The sequence below is a fragment of the Terrapene carolina genome, unplaced genomic scaffold (assembly GCF_002925995.2).
Source record: "Terrapene carolina triunguis isolate 2854851 unplaced genomic scaffold, T_m_triunguis-2.0 Scaffold85, whole genome shotgun sequence".
In the NCBI taxonomy this organism is placed as follows: Eukaryota; Metazoa; Chordata; order Testudines; family Emydidae; genus Terrapene; species Terrapene triunguis.
This window is the reverse complement of record NW_020664436.1, coordinates 40,334,609-40,356,750: the sequence shown is the minus strand read 5'-3', so window position 1 is coordinate 40,356,750 and position 22,142 is coordinate 40,334,609. Positions and strand designations below refer to the sequence as shown.

Genomic DNA, 22,142 nt, shown 5'->3' with positions numbered 1-22,142 from the left:
GTAGTCCTCCAGGGAACTCAGCCCATAGGAAAGAATGGAGGCCCGAACTACAACTCCCAATGCACTGATAGGCAAAAGCAGTTTAATGTTTTATTGAACTGATTACAAATTAAAAGATTGGGGTCAGATCAACAAAACAAAATATTCTGATTTGAGTCCAACTGACCCAAACTGAAATATTTCATTTAAATTTTCCTAATGGAAAATTCAATTTTCACCAAGATCAAGATGTTTCCTGTGGGAAATTTTGATTTTGTGGAAACTGCATTTTCTTGCTTAATTTGACCACCAAATTGTTTTCTCACAGGCCACCAAACCACTGTTGGATAGCTGTAATGATTAGCCACATTGACCTAGTGGTGAAAGGTGTTAGATTGTCACAGTGACCACCATTGAGCCTTCCAAAGCCTTTTGTTTCAGTTGTCTGTGGCCCAACAGATTTGCATTTGTTTTGTGTGTATGTGGTTTTAGATGACTGTTGGATAATTTGTATTATGAGATACTGTAACAGTGAAAACATTTACTTATTTTTCAGATGACTACCATTTGCCTCTTGATGTCTTACCGGCTGTGACAGAGGGTCCTGGCCCCAGGACAACAAAGGAAGACTTGTGCAGGGGGAACAGACCTTTCCGCTACTGTGGAATAAATACCATGGAACTGTCAGACAGCGACCGTCCTGTCAGCTTTAGTTCCACATCCTCCTCTGTCTCCTCCAGGGATAGCCACAGTTCCTTTGGCAGCAGAATGACCTTAGTTTCAAACAGCCATTTGGGTTTGTTTAACCAGGATAAGGAAGCAGGGGCCATAAAACTAGAGCTGATTCCAACCAGGCGATTTTGCAGCAACGAGCTACAAAGATGTAACCCCACAGAGCAACAGAATACCAAGGAAAGCCTTGAAAAAAGGCCAAATATGCCAAGGAAAGCTGAATCTAAGGGAACGAACAAAAACTGTGCTATATCCTTGGTCACAGAGCCCACAAGTCCAAAGCTCCTGTACGTTGACAGAGTTGTCCAAGAAATTCTGGAGACCGAGAGGACGTACGTGCAGGATTTAAAGAGCATTGTAAAGGTAGGAGGCTTGGTTAGAACTGCCTAATTTGGTAAATTGTATCACATGAGTGTTCTACAGGGGAGATGCACAAGAAAAGGATCCATAAATTATGTGATCTTATAACCAGGGCACTTAAACTTTGCAGTAGTGCAGGCAGCTCTGACAACTTGCCAGGAGCCGCATATAAACTTACTACAATGTTTTTATAAATGTATGCAATGTTGTTGTAGCTGTGTTGGTCCCTAGGTATTAGAGACACAACAGGGAATGAACACATAAAACACCATAATTACTGCTAGCATTTGTAGCTTCTTTGCAGGGCCGGCTCCAGGCACCAGCTGAGCAAGCTGGTGCTTGGGGCGGCAGATTGTTCGAGGCGGCATTCCGCCCAATCCTAGGGCGGCACGGCCGCTTTTTTTTTTTTCCGCACCGGCCGCCCTGTAGGGGGCGGCAGCACAGAGAACCAGAGCGCCCTGTAGGGCAGTCCTCTTCCTTCCCTCCCCGCCGACCGGAGCGGAGCCCTCACGGCAGGCGGCGGCACAGCGGGAGGGGCCGTGTGGCAGCGCCCCTGCTGTAGCCCTGGCCGCCCCCTTCTCTCTCTCGCCTGCCCGCTCCCTCCCCTCCCCCCCCAAGCCGGTCCCCCTGCACCCGTGCTCCGGCCGTGCCACAGGTGTTGTTTTTTGTTTTTTTGTTTTTTAGCTTTGCCGTTCTGGCCGCCCCGTTTTGTTTTTGTTTTTGTTTTTTGCTTGGGGCGGCCAAAAAGCCAGAGCCGGCCCTGCTTCTTTGGTAGGTTAACGTAAATTAATGCTCGTTTTAATTAACTAGTAATAAAAACAACAAAATAACCTTTGTATTTAATATTTGTACCCCTTGTAACCCAAGTGATTAGCCAATATGTTCAGGGTCTTATGCATTGTTTTCATTAGAAAGAAAAATTGGTGGTGGAGTCCTGTAGTTCTTTGATGCTACCCTGTTTATTTACAAAGAATGTACACAAAGTCCTGTTTCCCTGAGCACAGTAAGAATCAGACAACAGGAGGCAGCATCTTTGCACAGTTCCAAGCCTCTTTCCAGCCAACACTTTACACAAAAGCTCTCTCAGCTTTTTCTCAGGTTCACGTTACAAATCTGTCTCTAGCTGTCCTTGGCTTTTTGCTGCCTTCCCTGTCTGTTTCTGTGGCTTTTCCATTTTGTGTGCGCGCACACAAATGTGCAACTGCTGTTCAATCAATCCCCCACCCCTGCATTTTTGTATCAGATCCCTTGGAAGCCCCTTGGCCCATATGGCTCAGCTTCTCCTCCAGCCTGTAAAGGATAGGGTCCCATCATAGCAAAGAAATCTCTTCCCAGGTAATAAGGATAATTGGACAAGAGTGGGACCCCATCTCCCTGTATTTTGGGCAGGGACCCTTATTGTTTCAGCTATCTATTCTATAAAGGAGCTTCAGGGTGAATGTTACACCTGCCAACTTCAAAGAGATTTCTCCAGGCCCCCAGCAAAAAAAAAAAAAAAAATGCTCCACTGTCACTTTCCAGCTACAGGGAAAGGATCACAGTGCCCTGCCTTTTAGGGCTCTGTATGTAATTCTGTTTAAGTTCTTTATACCATGCCCATCACCACTGTACCTGCGCACCTTACCTGCTTATTAAAATGACTCCTATGTCTCTTTGACCTCCTGCCCTGTGTGTATAGGTTTACTACAACAACAAGATGATTTCACAGGAGGTGAATGTCTAGTCTGGTAACTTTATAGTATGTAGCTTTAGGCAGCTATATGTGTTAAATGCATCACTAATCTGGAAAAGAAAAGGTGGTCTGTTACTGACAAAAAGCAAAATGATTTAGAAGAGTGAAGGGGGGAAATGATTACTGGGGCTTTGATAATACCAATGCATGTCTTTAAAAAAAAAAAAAAAAAAAAAAAGCTCACACAAGTCTTTTCCTGCAGAATTACAGTATTTTCTATGACTGATGGGATTACGCTAAAATCCGTTGTTCAGATTTCATTTTTGTAAGGGTTTAAAGCAAGATTGTATTACAATGTTAAAACAAGTCATCTTATGTACCGTCATTATTCAGTACACACAGGATTAATCCAGTAAACATGGCCTGCTTTTACCTTTTATCCCCCATTCCTCTCTGCACATGTTATACAGATACATACAATAAATTATACCACACTACTGGAATCTAAAATAAAGATAATCTTGAAATAAGTTACCCAATTAAATTTAGAATGGCCAATAAATCCCTGCTAGAAACAGCTTAAGCATCACCAAATGCTGAGTAAATGAGACAAATCATCTTGCAATTATGAAAGTGCTGTAACTTGCTCTTCAGGAGAGCATTTGTGAAACTGTTAAAGCATTTAGAATGTCTAATTAAAAGAAGTCTTCACAGCTTTGTGAGGTTTTGGCAGATTAATTGAAAGTCAAAATACTAGGCAAGGGGATTTTTAGTTTAGCTGTAAAGGATAGGGTCCCATCATAGCAAAGAAATCTGTTCCCAAGTAATAAGGATAATTGGACAAGAGTGGGACCCCATCTCCCTCAGTGTTCATGTGGTGTTTGGGTTTTTTAACCCATTGCACATGACCCTGTCTCTGATCCCCTTTTCCCCTCCCCCCCATCCACAGGACCTCAGTGATACTATATGAATTTGCCTAATAGCCCAAGCATCAGAAAGAGGGAAAAAAGGGCAGAATCCATGGAGATCTGCTTATTTGTATGATCATTCCAAACTCTGAGTTCAGTGGCTCCTGGCCACACATTGAAGCAATGAGTCTCTTAGCCCCAGCCTTCTATAAGTGGCCCATACAGGTTTGGAGCCAGTGGGGAGTCAAATTTAAATGAGAAGCAGCTAATGCACACTACCACATAAATATGGGTCGGGATTTGGTCCTTTGTCAGGAAACAGGGAGAGAAGGAGAAAAGAAAAGCGAAGGAAGCGGCAAAGGATGACAACCAGAGAGTGTGAAGTGTGGGTTATGAAGATATAACTGGAGGAAGGAAGGTGTGAGGAAAGGGGAACAAACTAACCAGTGCAAAGTTGAAGGGAAATAAGAGCGCAAATCACAGGAGACAAAAATTGAGAAGGAAATGAAAGAAAATATAGAAGGAACAGAGTAAGAAATAAAGGAGAAACTGGAGCACAGGTTAACGGGGAAGCAAGGAGAGTAAAAAGGGGTGGGGGTTATGTGGACAGGTAGAAAGTACACTGAATTGGGTGGGACTGCACTGTATGAATCTGTAATGTGAAACTATGTATGCTTTGCCAGTGAAATATGTTTCTGAGGATCTTTCTAATAGGTAATCATCCGTAATGTAGCTGTGATTCTGTTCCTGCAAAGAAATACATAAAAACATTGGTGGGTTACTTCTCAAAAGATTGACTCTGGGCTGCAAACTAAAATGAAAAATAAGACCAGCTTAGAGCTATAAAAATGGTTCATTAACACTGGCTGGCTGAAGTTCCACGTAAGAACATGGTGATGGCTAGACATGGGATAAGACTGACCAGTGTAATATCTCAGGCAGTATCCCTCTCTGCCCCTGTTGTTTTTTAGAGCATTTAAGAAAGTTGCAGTTAGCATGCTCAAGTTGAGAGATGATGGGGTGGGTGGGAAAAGTAAAATTTCACTTTGTGGGGGGTGGGGGGAGGTTGTCAATTATTTAAATGTGAAATTTTGTCAGCATTGCTTTAGTCTTCAAAAAGTAGGGTGGTCTCGATGCTAACAACACCAAACTGTTGGACAGAGGCAAAAAGGTCTTTCGTAGCAAATGGCTGTTGTGATTTTTAACTGATATTGGAGGCCTGCTGAGATTCCCCAGTTTTCTTGTACATTTTTATGCAGAAGTATTTAGACAGTTAAAAAATGAATGACCGGAGTTAGCACAGGGTTTTCACTACATGATCCTCTTGCCCTAGGCGGGGACACTTTTAAAAACATGGTCTACTCAGGGAAACCATTTTGTATGTTATCTAGAAATGTAGTTTAATTATTACTGTTTTGAGGAATGACTTTGTGATTCTTAGGCATGGGATATACAGAGGACAGACATAGCAATTGGGTTAGCACAAGCTTTTTTCTGCTGTTAGGTATGTTTAATCAGGTGACACTTACGGGGTCATTATAATTTTGAGTTAGTTCAGCTTGATGCCTACTTTGGGAAATTAGTGATACCAAACCAGATAGCTGGGCTTTCTGCTTGCCTCACTTTGATAGCAGGCACACTGGTCCACAGCAAGGATTCAGTGTCTGCAACTCCAGTGAGTCCCTACAACACAGGGAAGCAGAAAGGCAAGAATGTTTTCTCCTCTTAAAAGTAATTTCTCAAAACTTGATTCAATTAAAAAAAATACGTAAGACAAATAAAATTCACTCATAATGGTTAACTAATGCTATAAAAATCTTTGGAAAACTGAAAAATTTGATGGTTTTGTTGTTACTCTACCACTGGCTACTAATGACTATTATTGATAAACATTTATATTGTGATAGTAGCAGAAGTCAGAACCCCATCGTGCTAGGTGCAGTATGACCTTCTTATTACACACACACAAAACTATGTTAAAAGAACCATTATTAAGGTTGCAAACTCAAGCTCTAAAGAGTTAGCAAATGGCAGAATTAAAGTTGCAGAATTAAAGTGCAGCCTAAAGTTGACGCCCTTGTGCATGTGCATTATGATACAGTACTTGCTACACCTCCTCCAGCTTCTGCAACAACTGAAGCAAGGATTCTACATGCAACTGTCTCCTTCACTACACAATCCTAATTAATCCCCAGCAGATCCATTCTGTGCACTGAATAAGACAAGGGTCCAGTGGAAAAAATAGTATTATATACTGTATGTAATTAAATATTGTATTGTAATGCATAGGCGCAAGAGGGACAAATGAAGGTTGCACAGGCAACCTTAATTCTGGCATTTCCTAGCATTTGACAATCTGACTTTGCAATATTAATAACCTTTAAACATTTTTTGTGGCCAATTTTCTGGTAAACTAAAAAACCAGAAATTCCATCATGTGGCATCATATTGCCATCAACATGAGTCATCAGCAGGGTTGGAACTTTAGATCCACAGCATGGACCTGTGCTGCTTGAGCTAACAGAGTAACTGGTAGCAATAGTAGGTTACCATCCTCTACATGGAACAGCTCTAAAGGGGGACATGACACTTCTTCAGTGGGTTTCACAGATAATTTGTGAAATTATCACTAACTTTTTTAATCACGATAAATTTTTGTGAGTTAATTGCGTGAGATAACTCTGATTAATTGACAGCCCTAGTAACAAGCCTTGTGGATAGAGAGGAAATGGTAGATGTGATGCATCTTGACTTCAGTAAGGCTTTTGATACTGTCACATGACCTTCTTATAAATAAACTAGAGAAATATATAGCCTACATGAACCTACTGTGAGGTGGGTGCACAAATGGTTGCAAAAGTGTACTCAGAGAGTAGTTGTCAATGTTTCACAGTAAAGCTGGCAGGGCATATCGAGTGGGGTCCCATAAGGATTTGTTCTGGGTCCGGGTCTGTTCAGTGTCTTCATAAATGATTTAGATAATGGCATAGAGAGTATACTTGTAAAGTTTGTGGATGATACCACGCTGCGCGGGGTTGCTAGCGCTTTGGAGGACAGGATTAGAATTCAAAATGATCTTGAAAAAATGGAGAAATGGGCTGAAATAAATAGGATGAAATTGAATAACGACAAATGCAAAGTATTACACTTAGGAAGGAACAGTCAATTGCACAAATACAAAACGTGCAATGACTGCCTAGGAAGAAGTACTGCAGAAAAGGATCTGGGTTATTGTGGATCACAAATTAAATATCAGTCAACAATGTAATATTGCTGCAAGAAAAGCAAATGTATTTCTGGGATGTATTAGCAGGAATGGTAAGACACAAGAAGCAACAGAGGGTCCTGTGGCACCTTTGAGACTAATCTCAAAGGTGCCACAGGACCCTCTGTTGCTTTTTACAGATTCAGACTAACACGGCTACCCCTCTGATACAAGATACAAGAATTAATTCTTTCATTCTACTCAGCACTGATAAGTCATCATCTGGAGTATTGTGTTCAATTCTGGGCACCACAATTCAGGGAAAGATGTGGACAAACTGGAGAAAGTCCAGAGGAGAGCAACAAAAATGATTAAAGGTTTAGAAAACATGACCTAAGACCGAGGATTGAAAAAACTAGGTTTGTTTAATCTGGAGAAGACTGAGGAGGGACATGATGATAGTCTTCAAGTACATAAAAGATTGTTATAAAGAGAAGGCTGATAAATTGTTCTCTTTAACCAATGAAGACAGGACATGAAGGAATGGCCTTTAAATTGCAGCAAGAAAGGTTTAGGCTAGACATTAGGAAAAACTTCCTAAGTGTAAAATAAGCACTGGAACAAATTACCTAGGGAAGTTGTGGAATCTCCATCACTGGAGGTTTTTAGGAACAGATTAGACAAACACCTGTCAGGGCATTGTCTAGATAATACTTAGGCCTGGTCTACACTACGAGTTTAGGTCGACTTTAGCAGCGTTAAATTGAATTAAGCCTGGACACGTTCACACGACGAAGCCCTTTCTTTCGACTTAAAGGGCCCTTTAATGCGGTTTCTTTACTCCACCTCCGACGAGGGGATTAGCGATAAAATCGGCCTTAGGGGGTCGGAATTGGGGTAGTGTGGACGGAATTCGACGTTATTGGCCTCCGGGAGCTATCCCACAGTGCTTCATTGTGACCGCTCTGGACAGCACTCTCAACTCAGATGCATTGGCCAGGTAGACAGGAAAAGCCCCGCGAATGTTTGAATTTCATTTCCTGTTTGCTCAGCGTGGAGAGCACAGGTGACCACGCAGAACTCATCAGCACAGGTAACCGTGATGGAGTCTCAGGATCGCAAAAGAGCTCCAGCATGGACAGAATGGGAGGTACAGGATCTGCTCGCCATATGGGGAGATGAATCAGTGCTAGCTGAACTCCGAAGCAGTAAACGAAATGGCAAAATATTAGAAAAGGTCTCCAAGGCCATGAAGGACAGAGGCCATAACAGGGACGCACAGCAGTGCCGCGTGAAAATTAAGGAGCTACGGCAAGCCTACCACAAAGCCAGAGAAGCAAACGGAAGGTCCGGGGCAGAGCCGCAAACATGCCACTTCTACGCGGAGCTGCATGCCATTCTAGGGGGTGCAGCCACCACTACCCCAACCGTGTGCTATGACTCCCTCACTGGAGAAACACACAGGGAAGCGGGTTCGGGGTACGAGGAAGATGAGGATGAAGATAATGTAAATAGCTCACAGCAGCAAGGAAGCGGAGAAACCGGTTTCCCCAACAGCCAGGATATGTTTATCACCCTGGACCTGGAACCAGTAACCCCCGAACTCACCCAAGGCGTGCTCCCAGACCCTGAGGGCACACAAGGGACCTCTGGTGAGTGTACCTTTGTAAATATTACACATGGTTTAAAAGCAAGCGTGATTAATGATTAATTTGCCCTGGCAATCACGGCCAGTACAGCTACTGGAAAAGTCTGTTAACGTGTATGGGGATGGAGCGGAAATCCTCCAGGGACATCTCCAGAAAACTCTTCTGGATGTACTCCCAAAGCCTTTGCAAAAGGTTTCTGGGGAGGGCTGCCTTATCCCGTCCGCCATGGTAGGACACTTTACCATGCCAGGCCAGTAGCACGTAGTCTGGAATCATTGCATAACAAAGCATGGCAGCGTATGGTCCCGGTGTTTGCTGGCATGCAAACAACATCCATTCCTTATCGCTCTTTGTTATCCTCAGGAGAGTGATATCATTCACGGTCACCTGGTTGAAATGGGGCGATTTTATTAAGGGGATATTCAGAGGTGCCCCTTCCTGCTCTGCTGAACAGAAATATTCCCCGCTGTTAGCCACGCGGTGGGGGGGAGGGGTGAAGTGATCATCCCAGAGAATTGGGTGTGGGGGGGAGGGGAGTTAGTTGGGTTTGTGCTGCATGTTAACCCTGAAACCGCAGCCCCTCCTTTTACATTGCAAACCCATTTCAAATGGCCAACCCAACGGGTGCTTGGTATGGGAAATGAGAGCGCTATTGTTTGTAACCATTCCCACATGTTAAGAAGGTTAAAAAAGCCAAAAGACTGTGTCTTACCATGGCTGCCTGCAAGATGAAATCTGTGGCCTGGCACTGCATGAGTGATCTCTCACACCAAACCGGCAGGCCCTCAATATAAGAGGAAAAATGCGACCTTGTAACGAAAGCACATGTGCTGTGTAATGTGAACAGCAAAATTTAACGTGAAAGAGTGTACCCATTGTTCTCTAAAATGTGTCTTTTTTTTAACCACCTCTCCCTTCTCCTCCACCAGCTGCAAATCTTTCTCCTTCACAGAGGCTAGTGAAGATTAGAAAGAGAAAAAGGAGGACGCGGGATGACATGTTCACAGAGCTCCAGATGTCCTCCCACGTTGACAGAGCACAGCAGAATGCGTGGAGGCAGTCAATGACTGATTACAGAAAAGCACAATATGAACGAGAGGAGAGGTGGCGTGCTAAATCGCGGGATGAACAGAGCAAGTTGCGGGCTGAAGATGATAGGTGGCGTCAGCTTGCAGACAGAAGGCAAGAGTCGATGCTCCAGCTGCTGGAGCATCAAACTGATATGCTCCAGCGTATGGTTGAGCTGCAGGAAAGGCAGCAGGAGCAGAGACCGCCGCTACAGCCCCTGTGTAACCAACAGCCCTCCTCCCCAAGTTCCATAGCCTCCTCACCCAGACGCCCAAGAACACGGTGGGGGGGCCTCCGGCCACCCAGTCACTCCACCCCAGATGATTGCCCTAGCATCAGAAGGCTGGCCTTCAATAAGAGTTAAAGTTTTAAACTGCAGTGTGTCCTTTTCCTTCCCTCCTCCCCCACCCATCCCGGGCTACCTTGGCAATTATCCCCCTAGTTGTGTGATGAATTAATAAAGAATGCATGAATGTGAAGTAACAATGACTTTATTGCCTCTGCAAGTGGTGCTCAAAGGGGGGAGGGAAGGGGAGGGTGGGGTGGTTGGTTTACAGGGAAGTAGAGTGAACCGGGTGGGGTGGGGCGGAGGGTTCATCAAGGAGAAACAAACAGAAGTTTCACACCGTAGCCTGGCCAGTCACAAAACTCGTTTTCAAAGCTTCTCTGATGCGCACCGCGCCCTGCTGTGCTCCTCTAACCGCCCTGGTGTCTGGCTGCGCGTAATCAGCGGCCAGGCGATTTGCCTCAACCTCCCACCCTGCCATAAATGTCTCCCCCTTACTCTCACAGATATTGTGGAGCGCACAGCAAGCAGCAATAACAATGGGGATATTCTTTTCGCTAAGGTCTGAGCGAGTCAGTAAGCTGCGCCAGCGCGCTTTTAAACGTCCAAATGCACATTTCACCACCATTCGACACTTGCTCAGCCTGTAGTTGAACAGGTCCTGACTCCTGTCCAGGCTGCCTGTGTACGGCTTCGTGAGCCATGGCATTAAGGGGTAGGCTGGGTCCCCAAGGATCACGATAGGCATTTCGACATCCCCAATGGTTATTTTCTGGTCCGGGAAGAAAGTCCCTTCCTCCAGCTTTCGAAACAGAGCAGAGTGCCTGAAGACACGAGCATCATGTACCTTTCCCGGCCATCCCACGTTGATGTTGGTGAAACGTCCCTTGTGATCCACCAGGGCTTGCAGCAGCATTGAAAAGTACCCCTTGCGGTTTATGTACTCAGTGGCTTGGTGCTCCGGTGCCAAGATAGGGATATGGGTTCCGTCTGTCGCCCCACCACAGTTTGGGGATCCCATTGCAGCAAAGCCATCCACTATGGCCTGCACATTTCCCAGAGTCACTACCCTTGATATCACCAGGTCTTTAATTGCCCTGGCAACTTGGATCACAGCAGCCCCCAGAGTAGATTTGCCCACTCCAAATTGATTCCCGACTGACCGGTAGCTGTCTGGCGTTGCAAGCTTCCACAGGGCTATCGCCACTCGCTTCTCAACTGTGAGGGCTGCTCTCATCCTGGTATTCTGGCGCTTCAGGGCAGGGGAAAGCAAGTCACAAAGTTCCATGAAAGTGCCCTTACGCATGCGAAAGTTCCGCAGCCACTGGGAATCATCCCACACCTGCAGCACGATGCGGTCCCACCAGTCTGTGCTTGTTTCCCGGGCCCAGAATCGGCATTCCACGGCATGAACGTGCCCCAGGAACACCATGATTTCCACATTGCTGGGGCCTGTGCCTTGTGAGAGGTCTATGTCCATGTCAATTTCCTCATCACTCTCGTCGCCGCGCTGCAATCGCCTCCTCGGCTGGTCCCGGTTTTGCTTTGGCATGTCCTGGCTCTGCATATACTCCAGGACAATGCGCGTGGTGTTCATAGTGCTCATAATTGCCGCGGTGATCTGAGCGGGCTCCATGATCCCAGTGCTAGCTATGGCGCCTGGTCTGAAAAAAGGCGCGAAACTAGTATCTGACGGGCCAGGGGAAGGAGGGAGGGAGGAGTGAGTGACGACATGGCGTACAGGTACAGGGAATTAAAATCAACAAAGGTGGCTGTGCATCAAGGAGAAACACAAACAACTGTCACACAGAATGGCCCCCCCCAAAGATTGAACTCAAAACCCTGGGTTTAGCAGGCCGTTGATTTCACGGCGGGAGGGGGAAGCTAATGAATACAGAACAAATCTATTTTTTACATCTTAAGACGACGGTGCAGCATGACTGATAGCCCTCGGCATCTTCTGGGTGCTTGGCAGCAAATACTGGGCGCTTGGCAGTTAGTCTACTAAGACTGATAGCCACATTTTTCCTGTATGATGACAATGGCCTTCAGGCCTATTGCACGATCTGCTGCTCAGGGAAGACTCTGCTAATGTGCGATGATCCAACTTGTAATAGGATGGTTACCAGTCGTAATACACCAGCCCCATGGCTGCCAGCACCCAGATAGCCGATGAAGGCTACCAGTCATGCTGCACCGTCTACCGCCAAAAGGCAGTTAGCTGCTGCTGCTGTGTAGCAATGCAGTCCCACGTCTGCCGGCACCCAGATGACATATGGTGACGGTGAGCTGAGCGGGCTCCATGCTTGCCGTGGTATGTTGTCTGCACAGGTAACCCAGGTAAAAAGGCGCGAATCTATTGTCTGCCGTTGCTCTGATGGAGGGGGAGGGGCCTGACGACATGTACCCAGAACCCCCCGCGACACTGTTTTGCATCATTCGGGCATTGGGATCTCAACCCAGAATTCCAATGGGCGGCGGAGACTGCGGGAACTGTGGGATAGCTACCCATAGTGCAGTGCTCCGGAAGTCGACGCTAGCCTCGGTACTGTGGACGTGGTCCGCCAAGTAGAGCACTTAGAGCATTTTATGTGGGGACACACACAATCGGCTGTATACAACCGATTTCTATAAAACCGGTTTCTATAAATTCGACCTAATTTTGTAGTGTAGACATACCCTTAGTCCTGCCTCAGTGCAGGGGACTGAACTAAATGACCTATTGAGGTCTCTTTCAGTCCTACATTTCTTACCTCGCCAGTCTCCACTCCTCAGGATTCTAATCCGAGTACCACCAAGTCCTAGTCTCACCCTTCTAGACTCCCTGCTCCAAAGCAAGGGAGCACTAGAGCTTTTGAAAGAAAAGTTTGCCAGAATTTAACGTGGGCAAAACAATGTATTTTTCACTAGAACTTTTCTCATATATGGCTAAACTGTTTTGGCTGAAAACTTCCAGAACAATTCAGCCTGAGGCAGATGCCTAGGATTTAACATTTCAGCCCAAATTATTAAACTTTGGCAAAATTTTATGAGCAATTGAAAACCCGTATACTTTATGAAAACTTCATAATGGGAAGTTTCAGGTAACCTTAACAATACCAGTGCTACTAGCCTGGTCTATAATAAATGGAAGCTCTGCACGTCTAGAGTATGAAAACTACATTACTCTTAATAGAATATGTGTTGCCACATTTATGCAAATTTAAAGACATAGGCTTCTTCTGTTCCCATTGTCTTTCCCTCTCCAACTACCATTTTCACTCCTAAGTATGGTGCCTGATGTTTCCTATATGTAATTGTATGTGGAAATTATGTTAAAAACAGGAATAACTGGTAGTTTTTTCCATTTAAGAATACAAACTCTGGTACCCATCAAAAAAGAAATAGGTTGTCTTATAGCAAATGCCCTTCTCTAAGCAATGCTTCCTAGACAAGAACATTCCAGAGGCTGCTCAGTGGAAAGTTACTTGAACATAGTTGAAAAGATAGCTGAGATGCAAAAAGTCTTTACTAGGCCCCCTGAAGACCGGCATAAATCCATTGCGCTTTGTGACAGTGCTGTAATCAGCAAATAGTAATAATTATAACCGATAACGTTCTTCTTAGTGTTTTGAGATCACCCGATACGGGAGGGGCTGCTATTGTGAACCTGACATCCAATCTCACAATCTGTATTTTCTTGAACACATTAAACCCAAAAGACTAGGTATGCACTAACATCATGATGCCTGTAAAGCTGCAGGGCGATACCACAGCTTCAGGGATAGGCATTACTGTTTGGCAAGGGAATATGAGCCTCAGAAAGATTGCTGACAGGGTTCGTTTATTTATTTTAAATCTCCTGCACAAAAGAGAGAATGCAGGTGATAGGTGTGTGGTGTTCAAGCAGTTCACTTTAATTTTCTCCATGAACAGTGTGACACTTTAGAAACAGGCTTTTCCCCCTTTGGGAGGCCAGCTAAAGACTTTTACATTGCCTGCCCCCCCCTACTGAGAGAAAAGCCATTCAGTTTAGATTTAAAGTAGAATAATAAAATTCATACTGAGATATCTTGCTTCTTAGTGCCACTTTCCCCTTGTAGTAAGATAAAATTCCAAGTAAAGGTAAGACTTTAAAAAGCAGTTATAAGCAGATTAGTTTTCCATTAGCTCACTCTCCTTTCATACTAACCAGAAATAGCTCTGTAGGTCTTTAAAAGATTTGGATGAGCAATTTAAATTACCTGCAAATACAATTTGTTCATGGCTATTAAAAATAATTATACTGATGAGATTTTTCTAATTGTGGATGGTATTAGATACACAGGTCTTTTATTCTGGTGAACTTTCTCATTGCTGGCACACTGAGACATGAAGGAAAAATTGTCAGATTTTGTTTTCATTCATACCTGTGCAGTCTCACTGACTTCCCTGAGGATAAATGGCTGCAAAGGCAGGGAGAATTTTGACTAATTGTATTCATATGTGAAAGTTGAGGTTAAATTTGTCTCTGTTACCCCAATGTAAATTCAGAGTAACTTCCTGAAGTCAATGGAGTTTCTTTGGATTTATACCAATGTAAATTAGAACAGAATTCTGATATATTAACCTAATCTGTGTTCCTTGCTGTGGGAAATGGTTTCTGTAAAATAACCAGTAAGGAGCTTGCTGTTTCTTTCTAGAAATGAATATATTTTAAATGTTTATATCAGTGTTTTTCTATTTTTGGTGTTTTTAAAAGTATATTATTGTAATCCATATTTAAGATTATTGGAGGGTGAGATGTCTAGTTCAGAAATATACCTGGTCTTGTTACATGTGTAAACAGTTGTTCTTGCTTCCTGCAAGAATCGGCTAATGTAACTCAAACCTTTGCCTCCTGAGGCAAAATATTATTGTTTTAATGGGCCCTTTCAGTTTTGCACATGGTATTTTTGCTTTTTGGACATAGGCCATATTAAATATCCTAAAGCCAGAGTGAGTGAGTGGGTGTGCATATACTGTTCTTTACTATATGTTTGTCTTATATTGTTTCAGATTAAAAAGTTTCCTATACTGGGGAGGGGGGATAGCCCAGAGGTTTGACAATTGGCCTGTTAAATCCAGGGTTGTGAGTTCAATCCTTGCGGGGGCCATTTGAGGATTTAGTTGGGGATTGGTCCTGCTTTGAGCAGGGGGTTGGACTAGATGACTTCCTGAGGTCCCTTCCAACCCTGATATTCTATGATTCTATATACTCCAAGTTACTCTAGAAAATTAAAACCTTATGCCAACTATGTACACTTTTATGACTCCTACAGCCTGCACCCTGGTCAAAAGGTTCTTTCTTGCTATAGTCATTTTTGCCCAGAGAAGGGGCTTATTACAGTATGAATAAAGTATATTGTAAACAAAGGATATCTTTCTAACCCAACAGAGCAGAGCTTAAAACGGAGATACTATGTGCAAATTAAGGCACGTATTAGGATTGGTTCTAGGCTAACCTCATACGAGATACATAAAGCCTTGACAATGTGATTCTCATACTTTCATTTCCAGTAGATATTATAATTGCCTTATCTCATTTCTCACAGTAAAAGCTGTTCCTATCTCTTGCTCGATATGTCTCTAGTAGCTGGAAAACTCTGATGTAAAAAATAATAATCCCCTTGGGCTTTTCCCTATCTGTTTGTTGTATCTACCTGTTGTGTCTCATTTTAGAATGTAAACTTGTTGGGGCAGGGACCATCTCTTTGTGTTTGCCCGGTGCCTACCCAAACATGACTTGGACCCTATGCTGTACCACAATACAAATAAATAATAATAATTAACAACTTAAAGCTGACTTTAAAAACCCACTGTCTTTTGATCAGTATGAAATGGTAAATTATGCTACAGTAATAAATAAGCCTTCTACAAATCCACTGTTAATCTTTGTAAAGCTTTCAGTGGAGGATAAGTGGCCAAGATAGCTGCTACTGCTGCTCCAATGAACTATCGAATTGCTGAAAAGACTTACTGCTATTGTGCTCACTTTATTTGGAGCAATGGATAAATCACTCAACCATGCTGTCTGTTTACAGCTTAGTAAATGCTGTTCTAAATGCAAATCAAAGTAGATAAAAGGGTGAGAGTTAATCTACTTCTGTTCTGGAAAGCTTTGATTCTTTTCTTTTGAGGGGAGGGGGGAAAAGTGTAGTTATATGTGGAATGCACCATTTAGGAGTTCTTGTCATCCTCAAGAGATTGAGGGTGAAATGTTGTCTCTGTAACTAAAGTGAGGTTGGACCATGGGGTTGTGTTACCATTTAGTGAGACCCATAGAACCTCTTTGTCATTTAAAAAGCCATAGACAATACATCTGCTAACCCCTGCCCTCTGGCTCTGATTTACTCCCAGGTAGCACATGGGTAGCTCTTGGTGTTATGTACATTTCTATGAAGCCCAGCAATGCTGGGAAGGTAAGTTAACAGTAGGTAGACAGAAGAACTGACTGGTAGATTTGTGCTTAGAAGTTTTCAGCGATGATTTTAAGGTTTGCAATAACTTTTGAACATGACGACAGATCCGAGCAAAATGATTGTAATTTCCTTTCCTTCCCTCCTCCACCCCAAAAACAAAACAAAACAAAAAAAACCCCAAACCAATAAACTCACCCAAAAGGTAATTTTGGTTATATAACCAGTTAAAAAGAAAAGCAAAGTGAGTTCCCAATCAGGTCATAGCTTCTGAGACTTTTTTGTTTTTTATAATGAGGAAGCTATCATGACTGTGTTCTCTGGAGTATATAAATAATTGACTATTGATCTTTAAATTTGAATTATTATTATATATAAATTCTGTCATAACTGTTCTTTGTTAGCTAAGGAATACCTCTGACCTTTACACCTGAATAGATGATAAAGCAAAAAAAAAACAACCCATGACAGTGTATGTCTTTGAGTTGAGAAAGAGTACTGTCTTGCAGTTTATTTTTTGGGTTTGTTTGGGGGAGGTGGGAAGAGTTGCCATTTTTGTGGTTTCACAAGAAAACGCTTTGCAAACAAAAGAAACTTTTTTTCCTTCAGTAACAAACCATCCTCTGGCATGTCCTGCTTCTAGCATTGTAACTTATCACTCACCCTGAAATGGTAGTAATTAAATCCACTCCTAAATTTTTGGCCATGTGGCTAGTGAAGAAAGCATATGTATTTGTTTTCATTATACTTTGGTTTTAAGTTTTTTGTTTGTTTTTGTTTTTCCTTGGAAAACAGACTCACCAGACTTCCTGTCTGTCTATATTTTAAAATAAATGTAATTTTTCTTCTAGAATGTAAACTGATTCAGAAGGTGTTTTAGAATGCCTTTAAAGATTTTTAATGCTCAGCCATGCCATAAATTAGTCATAAAAGGAAGGCTCTTTGAACAGAGTAGGGGTCTAGGATTTGGGACTTTTGGGTTCTCTGACTGGCCATGCCACTTTTTCATTGTGTGACTTCATCAAGTACCTTAACTTCTCTGTGCCTTGCTTTATCTGTCTATAAAAAGGTTATAATCAGTACCTACCAATTCCCATTGTGATGATTAATCTATAAGATGTGTTCACAACTTCGAGATTTTTAGATGAAAGGTGCTTTGTAAATACAAGTATCTGTGCAATAGCTTTATTTGCATGCAGAAAAGTGTAATAGAATATAGCATAAGCACAATGTGTAAGTCAGTTGTTATACTTCTAAATGCATCTGTTAGGTTATTTATTTATTTATTTATTTTTTAAAATTCTAGGCTATAGGGTGATGATTATAGTTTCTATTGATACTACCCAGTGTGGGTAGTTTCTATTGATACTACCCAGCTTTAGCTTTAGGAACTTTGGGAGAGATTATTATATCTGTTCAGTGACCAGAGAATATTTGACACACTAATTGCTGTGCCTTACTGTTTAATGTTTCCATTTAGTGTCATAATTACTGAACAAATGGCTTCTTTTGTCTTGTGTGCTTTTCTCTTATGAGTCCCTGGAAAGTTTGATGGATGGTGACCTCACAAAGCCCGTCAGTGGAATGTCAGTAAACTGCTTAAAGGTGTGGGTTTTTTCCCCAAGATTTCCATTCCTAATCTCCAAATTTAACTGCTACCCACTCTCCTATGAGTAAAGATACCAAAGACCAGTCTGTGGCTGCAGCCATGACTTGATAGTCTTCTTAGCATATGTGCAACGTGCCTCAGGTGGCATGTGACCAGAATTAATCACCGAGTTTGGTCTGCTGGCTAGATCATTAGCTTCCCCGGCTTGGGCCAGTACTGACGAGGATTGCGACATGAACGCTGATCCATGTAATAACCTGGAACAGGCAGAAAGAAAATCATAGTGATGAACTAGGTGTCCCAAGAATTAGACAGGTTTTTGTCTAGGGTCCATTTGGCTAGCCCTGTCATTGCTAAGATGGCCCATAACTGGCTTGGCACAGGTTTGACTAACAAATGGTATGACCAGTTGAGCACTGCAGTGTTTAATTTTGTGCTAGGGTGGACAATATTGTCAGAGTTTTGTAAATGTTTCTGTTGCATGATATTCTGTCAGTCCTGTGATACCTTTCACCTACTAATGCAAAACTTTAGAATTTTGATGATCTGATAACATTGCAGTAGACGCTACAGCTTGCATCTATAGAGCCACATATGAGCATCTCTAAATATCACAAGGACTTTCTTAAAGCACCGAAAGGGTTAATTTTAAATGGAGACTACTGCATCTTTTCACATTTAGTACTAGGCTATTTGACATTAGGGGTGACTAGACGTCCCGATAATAATGGGATTGTCCCAATATTAGGGGCTTTGTTTTATATACGTAACTATACCCCTTCCCCTTTAAAAAAAAAAAAAAAAGTCCTTTTCTTCACATTTGCTATCTGGTGACCCTATTTGACATTGGTATTCATGCCGTTTGAAAAAATGTCTGTATAGAGGTTTGTAGTACAGATTCACTTGTCTGTATGAAGTGATCTACAGCTTCTTTATGCTGACTAGTCTGGCCATCAAACTTTAAAGCTATCTTTCTTGGCAGTGCAAACTTAAATTTGTGACCAATGACAAGTCTATCTTTTTTTTTTTTTTTAGCATGTTCTTCTCAAAATCTTTTAAAAAGAGATATTATTTTTGAAAATCCTAGTTTTTAGTTGTGCAGTTAGCATTAAAGGCAAAATTAGCACCACCTTTGAGTATAGTGGTCTGCTGTGATTGATATATTTAATGTGTAGGTTCAAAGGTAGTCAGATATTTTGGAGTAAAAGGCATGGATAAAAGGAGAGGGGGCTAATCCTGATTAATTTCTGGCATGTTTTAAACATATTTGAAAAGTCCAGTCTTTGTTCCTCACTGTTTTTTCCGTAGAGCTATATGGACAAGTTTTACCACAAAAATGATCAAATTAGAACTCTTTGGACAGACTTTACTCTGAAAACTTGGTATCGTACAACCAGGTCTCCTGATTAAGCCATGCTGTTGCCATTGTACACCATGAAAGATTTCTAAACAATAAGTAACTACAAGCTACTTACTGCATATAAGTCAGCTTTCAAAGACTGGCACTATTTTGTCCATATATCTAAGAAATGAAGAAAGGCATGTCTTAGTGGTCTAAGCACAGGGCTGGGGGATAGGAATTCCTGACTACTAATCTTGGCTAGGATACTAAATTCCTCTATGGCCTTATATAAGTGCAGATGAAGTCAATGGCCATTTCCAGATCTCAGCACTTTTGGTCCTTATCTGTCTATTTCCCTCTCTAAAATGGGGACAGTATTAGTTCTCTCTCAAATGAGTGTTGTGAGGAAGTCACCTTGGTTATGGAGGAATTTTTCATTCAGTTAGATATGGGGATATCTTTCTCAGTTTCTTTGGTAAGGATAAAAATTCAGCTTGTTCTGCAAGCCCCTAATTATGGACAGTGTATGGGGAAATCTGTCATGACCTCTTTACTCTGATATGTTTACTAAACAAACCCAATTCTTTCAGCCTTCCTTCATAGGTCATAAGAATTGGGTTTGTTTAGTTTGGAAAAGAGAAGACTGAGAGGGGACATGATAGCAGTTTTCAGGTATCTAAAAGGGTGTCATAAGGAGCAGGGAGAAAACTTGTTCACCTTAGCCTCTGAGGATAGAACAAGAAGCAATGGGCTTAAACTGCAGCAAGGGAGGTCTAGGTTGGACATTAGGAAAAAGTTCCTAACTGTCAGGGTGGTTAAACACTGGAATAAATTGCCTAGGGAGGTTGTGGAATCTCCATCTCTGGAGATATTTAAGAGTAGGTTAGATAAATGTCTATCAGGGATGGTCTAGACAGTATTTGGTCCTGCTATGCGGGCAGGGGACTGGACTCGATGACCTCTCGAGGTCCCTTCCAGTCCTAGAATCTATGAATCTATGAATCTATGAATATGTAAGCTAATCAGTCCAGCACAAACTGCGGAAATTAACCATAGACCAAGTGAGATTGCCTGTCAGCTGGTATTTATTCTCGCCACAAACCCAAGTGATTCAGTAGTAAGTAAAGAAAAAAGGAACCTATGGAACCATTTTCTACATCCTTTGGAATCAGAGAACTGCAGTATTCTGCACCTAAATCACAGGTAAAACTTGCTGATTACAAACAAAGTGAAAGAAAATATTTATATGCGGTATTTGGAAGATTGTTGCCGACCCCACCACAGGGTATTGCTGAAAGTCTGTTGGTACCGCAGTCCTTCTAGCTGTCTGATAATGTGCTCTGTGTACCATGAGCTTGGAGGCAAGCGCTGTAGGCGTTCCCAAGCACAGAGGCTCTATAGGCTCTAGCCCTAGAAGGTTCCCATACGCATTCTCATGTTTTGAGTAACAGATCATTCCTGTACGAGGGCTACTGGAAACTAAAATGTGCAGATATCCTGGGCACAATTGCTTTGTTATAGTACCAGTGAAGATCAGTTCCTAACTCAGACCCCAAGGAGTATAAGGTTAATGGCATAATTGTAACTTCTCTACCCCATCCTACATGCATACAGGCTGCTCTCCTCTAGCCTCCTGCTACAGCTACTGCTAATCCCCTGCCAACAACAGGATGTGACTCTGCCTGGCTCTCAGCCTTCCTGTCCCAGCGCCCAGATTGACTTCTCTCAGCAGCCCTCTCTCATGTTGTTGCCTCTGGCTGGAGCTCCTGCTCTAATGCTGGTTCTGGAGCACTCTCAAGCCTATTGCCCTCTGACCTCAGGATATTGCTTCCTATTCCTGTGTACTGTGGGATTATGGAACCCTCTTCTGGTTTCATGTCATACTGAGCAGCCCAATGCCCTGTCTAGATCCCATCCTTCCAAATCAACTGGAGTTGGAGGTAAGGTTCCCAGTGGGTTCCTTACACCGTCAGTTTGTATGCAAAGACTGGGAAAGCTGCACCATCCCCTCTTGATCAGGTTTTATTTGTTTAGTATATCTGTATAAGTTCTGTGGTTGTCCATAGTCTTCAAGAAAAACAGGATAAACAAGACATGAGTGTATGAACAAGGATAGATACAGGATGAGGAAAAGATTTCACTTCAGTTAAGTGGCTTATGAAAAGTGCATGTTCTGTAGACCAAGAACTTTTTCCCTTTTGTAAAATTGTATGTTTCAGGGCCACATCAAAATCATTTAACCATTCTTTGAGTATGAATTTTAAATAATTCTTTAATGACATGATTTTTGAGTTACTGCTTTAAAAATGCATCAGAAAAGGGTGGGGTCACATAAAATCTTTTTTTGCGGTTTTATGTGAAATGAGCAACCTAAGGATTTAATTATCTGGCAAATGAGTGACAGGTTTGAACTGAGTCTGTTTAGTATTGCCCGGAAAATATGCTTCCAGACTCACTGTTTAATTTTAGAGAAATCATGTATCACTGAAAATCATTTGCTTTGAATTCCTTCCCCACTTCCCCCTCCCCCCCCTCCGTCCCGATCTTGTGAATAAAGATACCATCTTTCTTTTTTGATGGCAAAAAGTGCTAAGAATTTTCAGACATTTGGTTTATTAGTATCTTGTGTTAAATAAACATACATTGTATGTAACAGAAGAAATATATGGATCAGACATCTATGGCAATCAAACCGTACATATGTAAATATACATATGTTTACGTTTCGGTAAAATGTAAATATTTGATACTTTACTATGTACTGTCAGAATATATATAGTTCACAGTTAATTTGGGTAGGTCGTGAAATATTAGTAAAAACATATGAGATGATTAAATTGCTTAATCAAAATAAATTGTAGCAAACAAAACTGCCAACAAATTTTATGGATGGTTCTGGTTTTTTTAAAAAAAAAA

At 42.3% G+C, this 22,142-nt stretch overlaps 1 protein-coding gene across 1 annotated transcript in view; it reads left to right on the top strand.

Moving 5' to 3' along the window:
• The first annotated feature begins 639 nt into the window (after positions 1-639).
• Positions 640-22,142, top strand: part of PLEKHG1 (pleckstrin homology and RhoGEF domain containing G1) — a 79,358-nt gene continuing 57,855 nt past the window's right edge. The window contains exon 1 of the mRNA XM_024200343.3: positions 640-1,074. Coding sequence (XP_024056111.2) covers positions 655-1,074 — 420 coding nt within the window. The 5' untranslated portion in view covers positions 640-654. The remainder of the gene's footprint in view (positions 1,075-22,142) is intronic.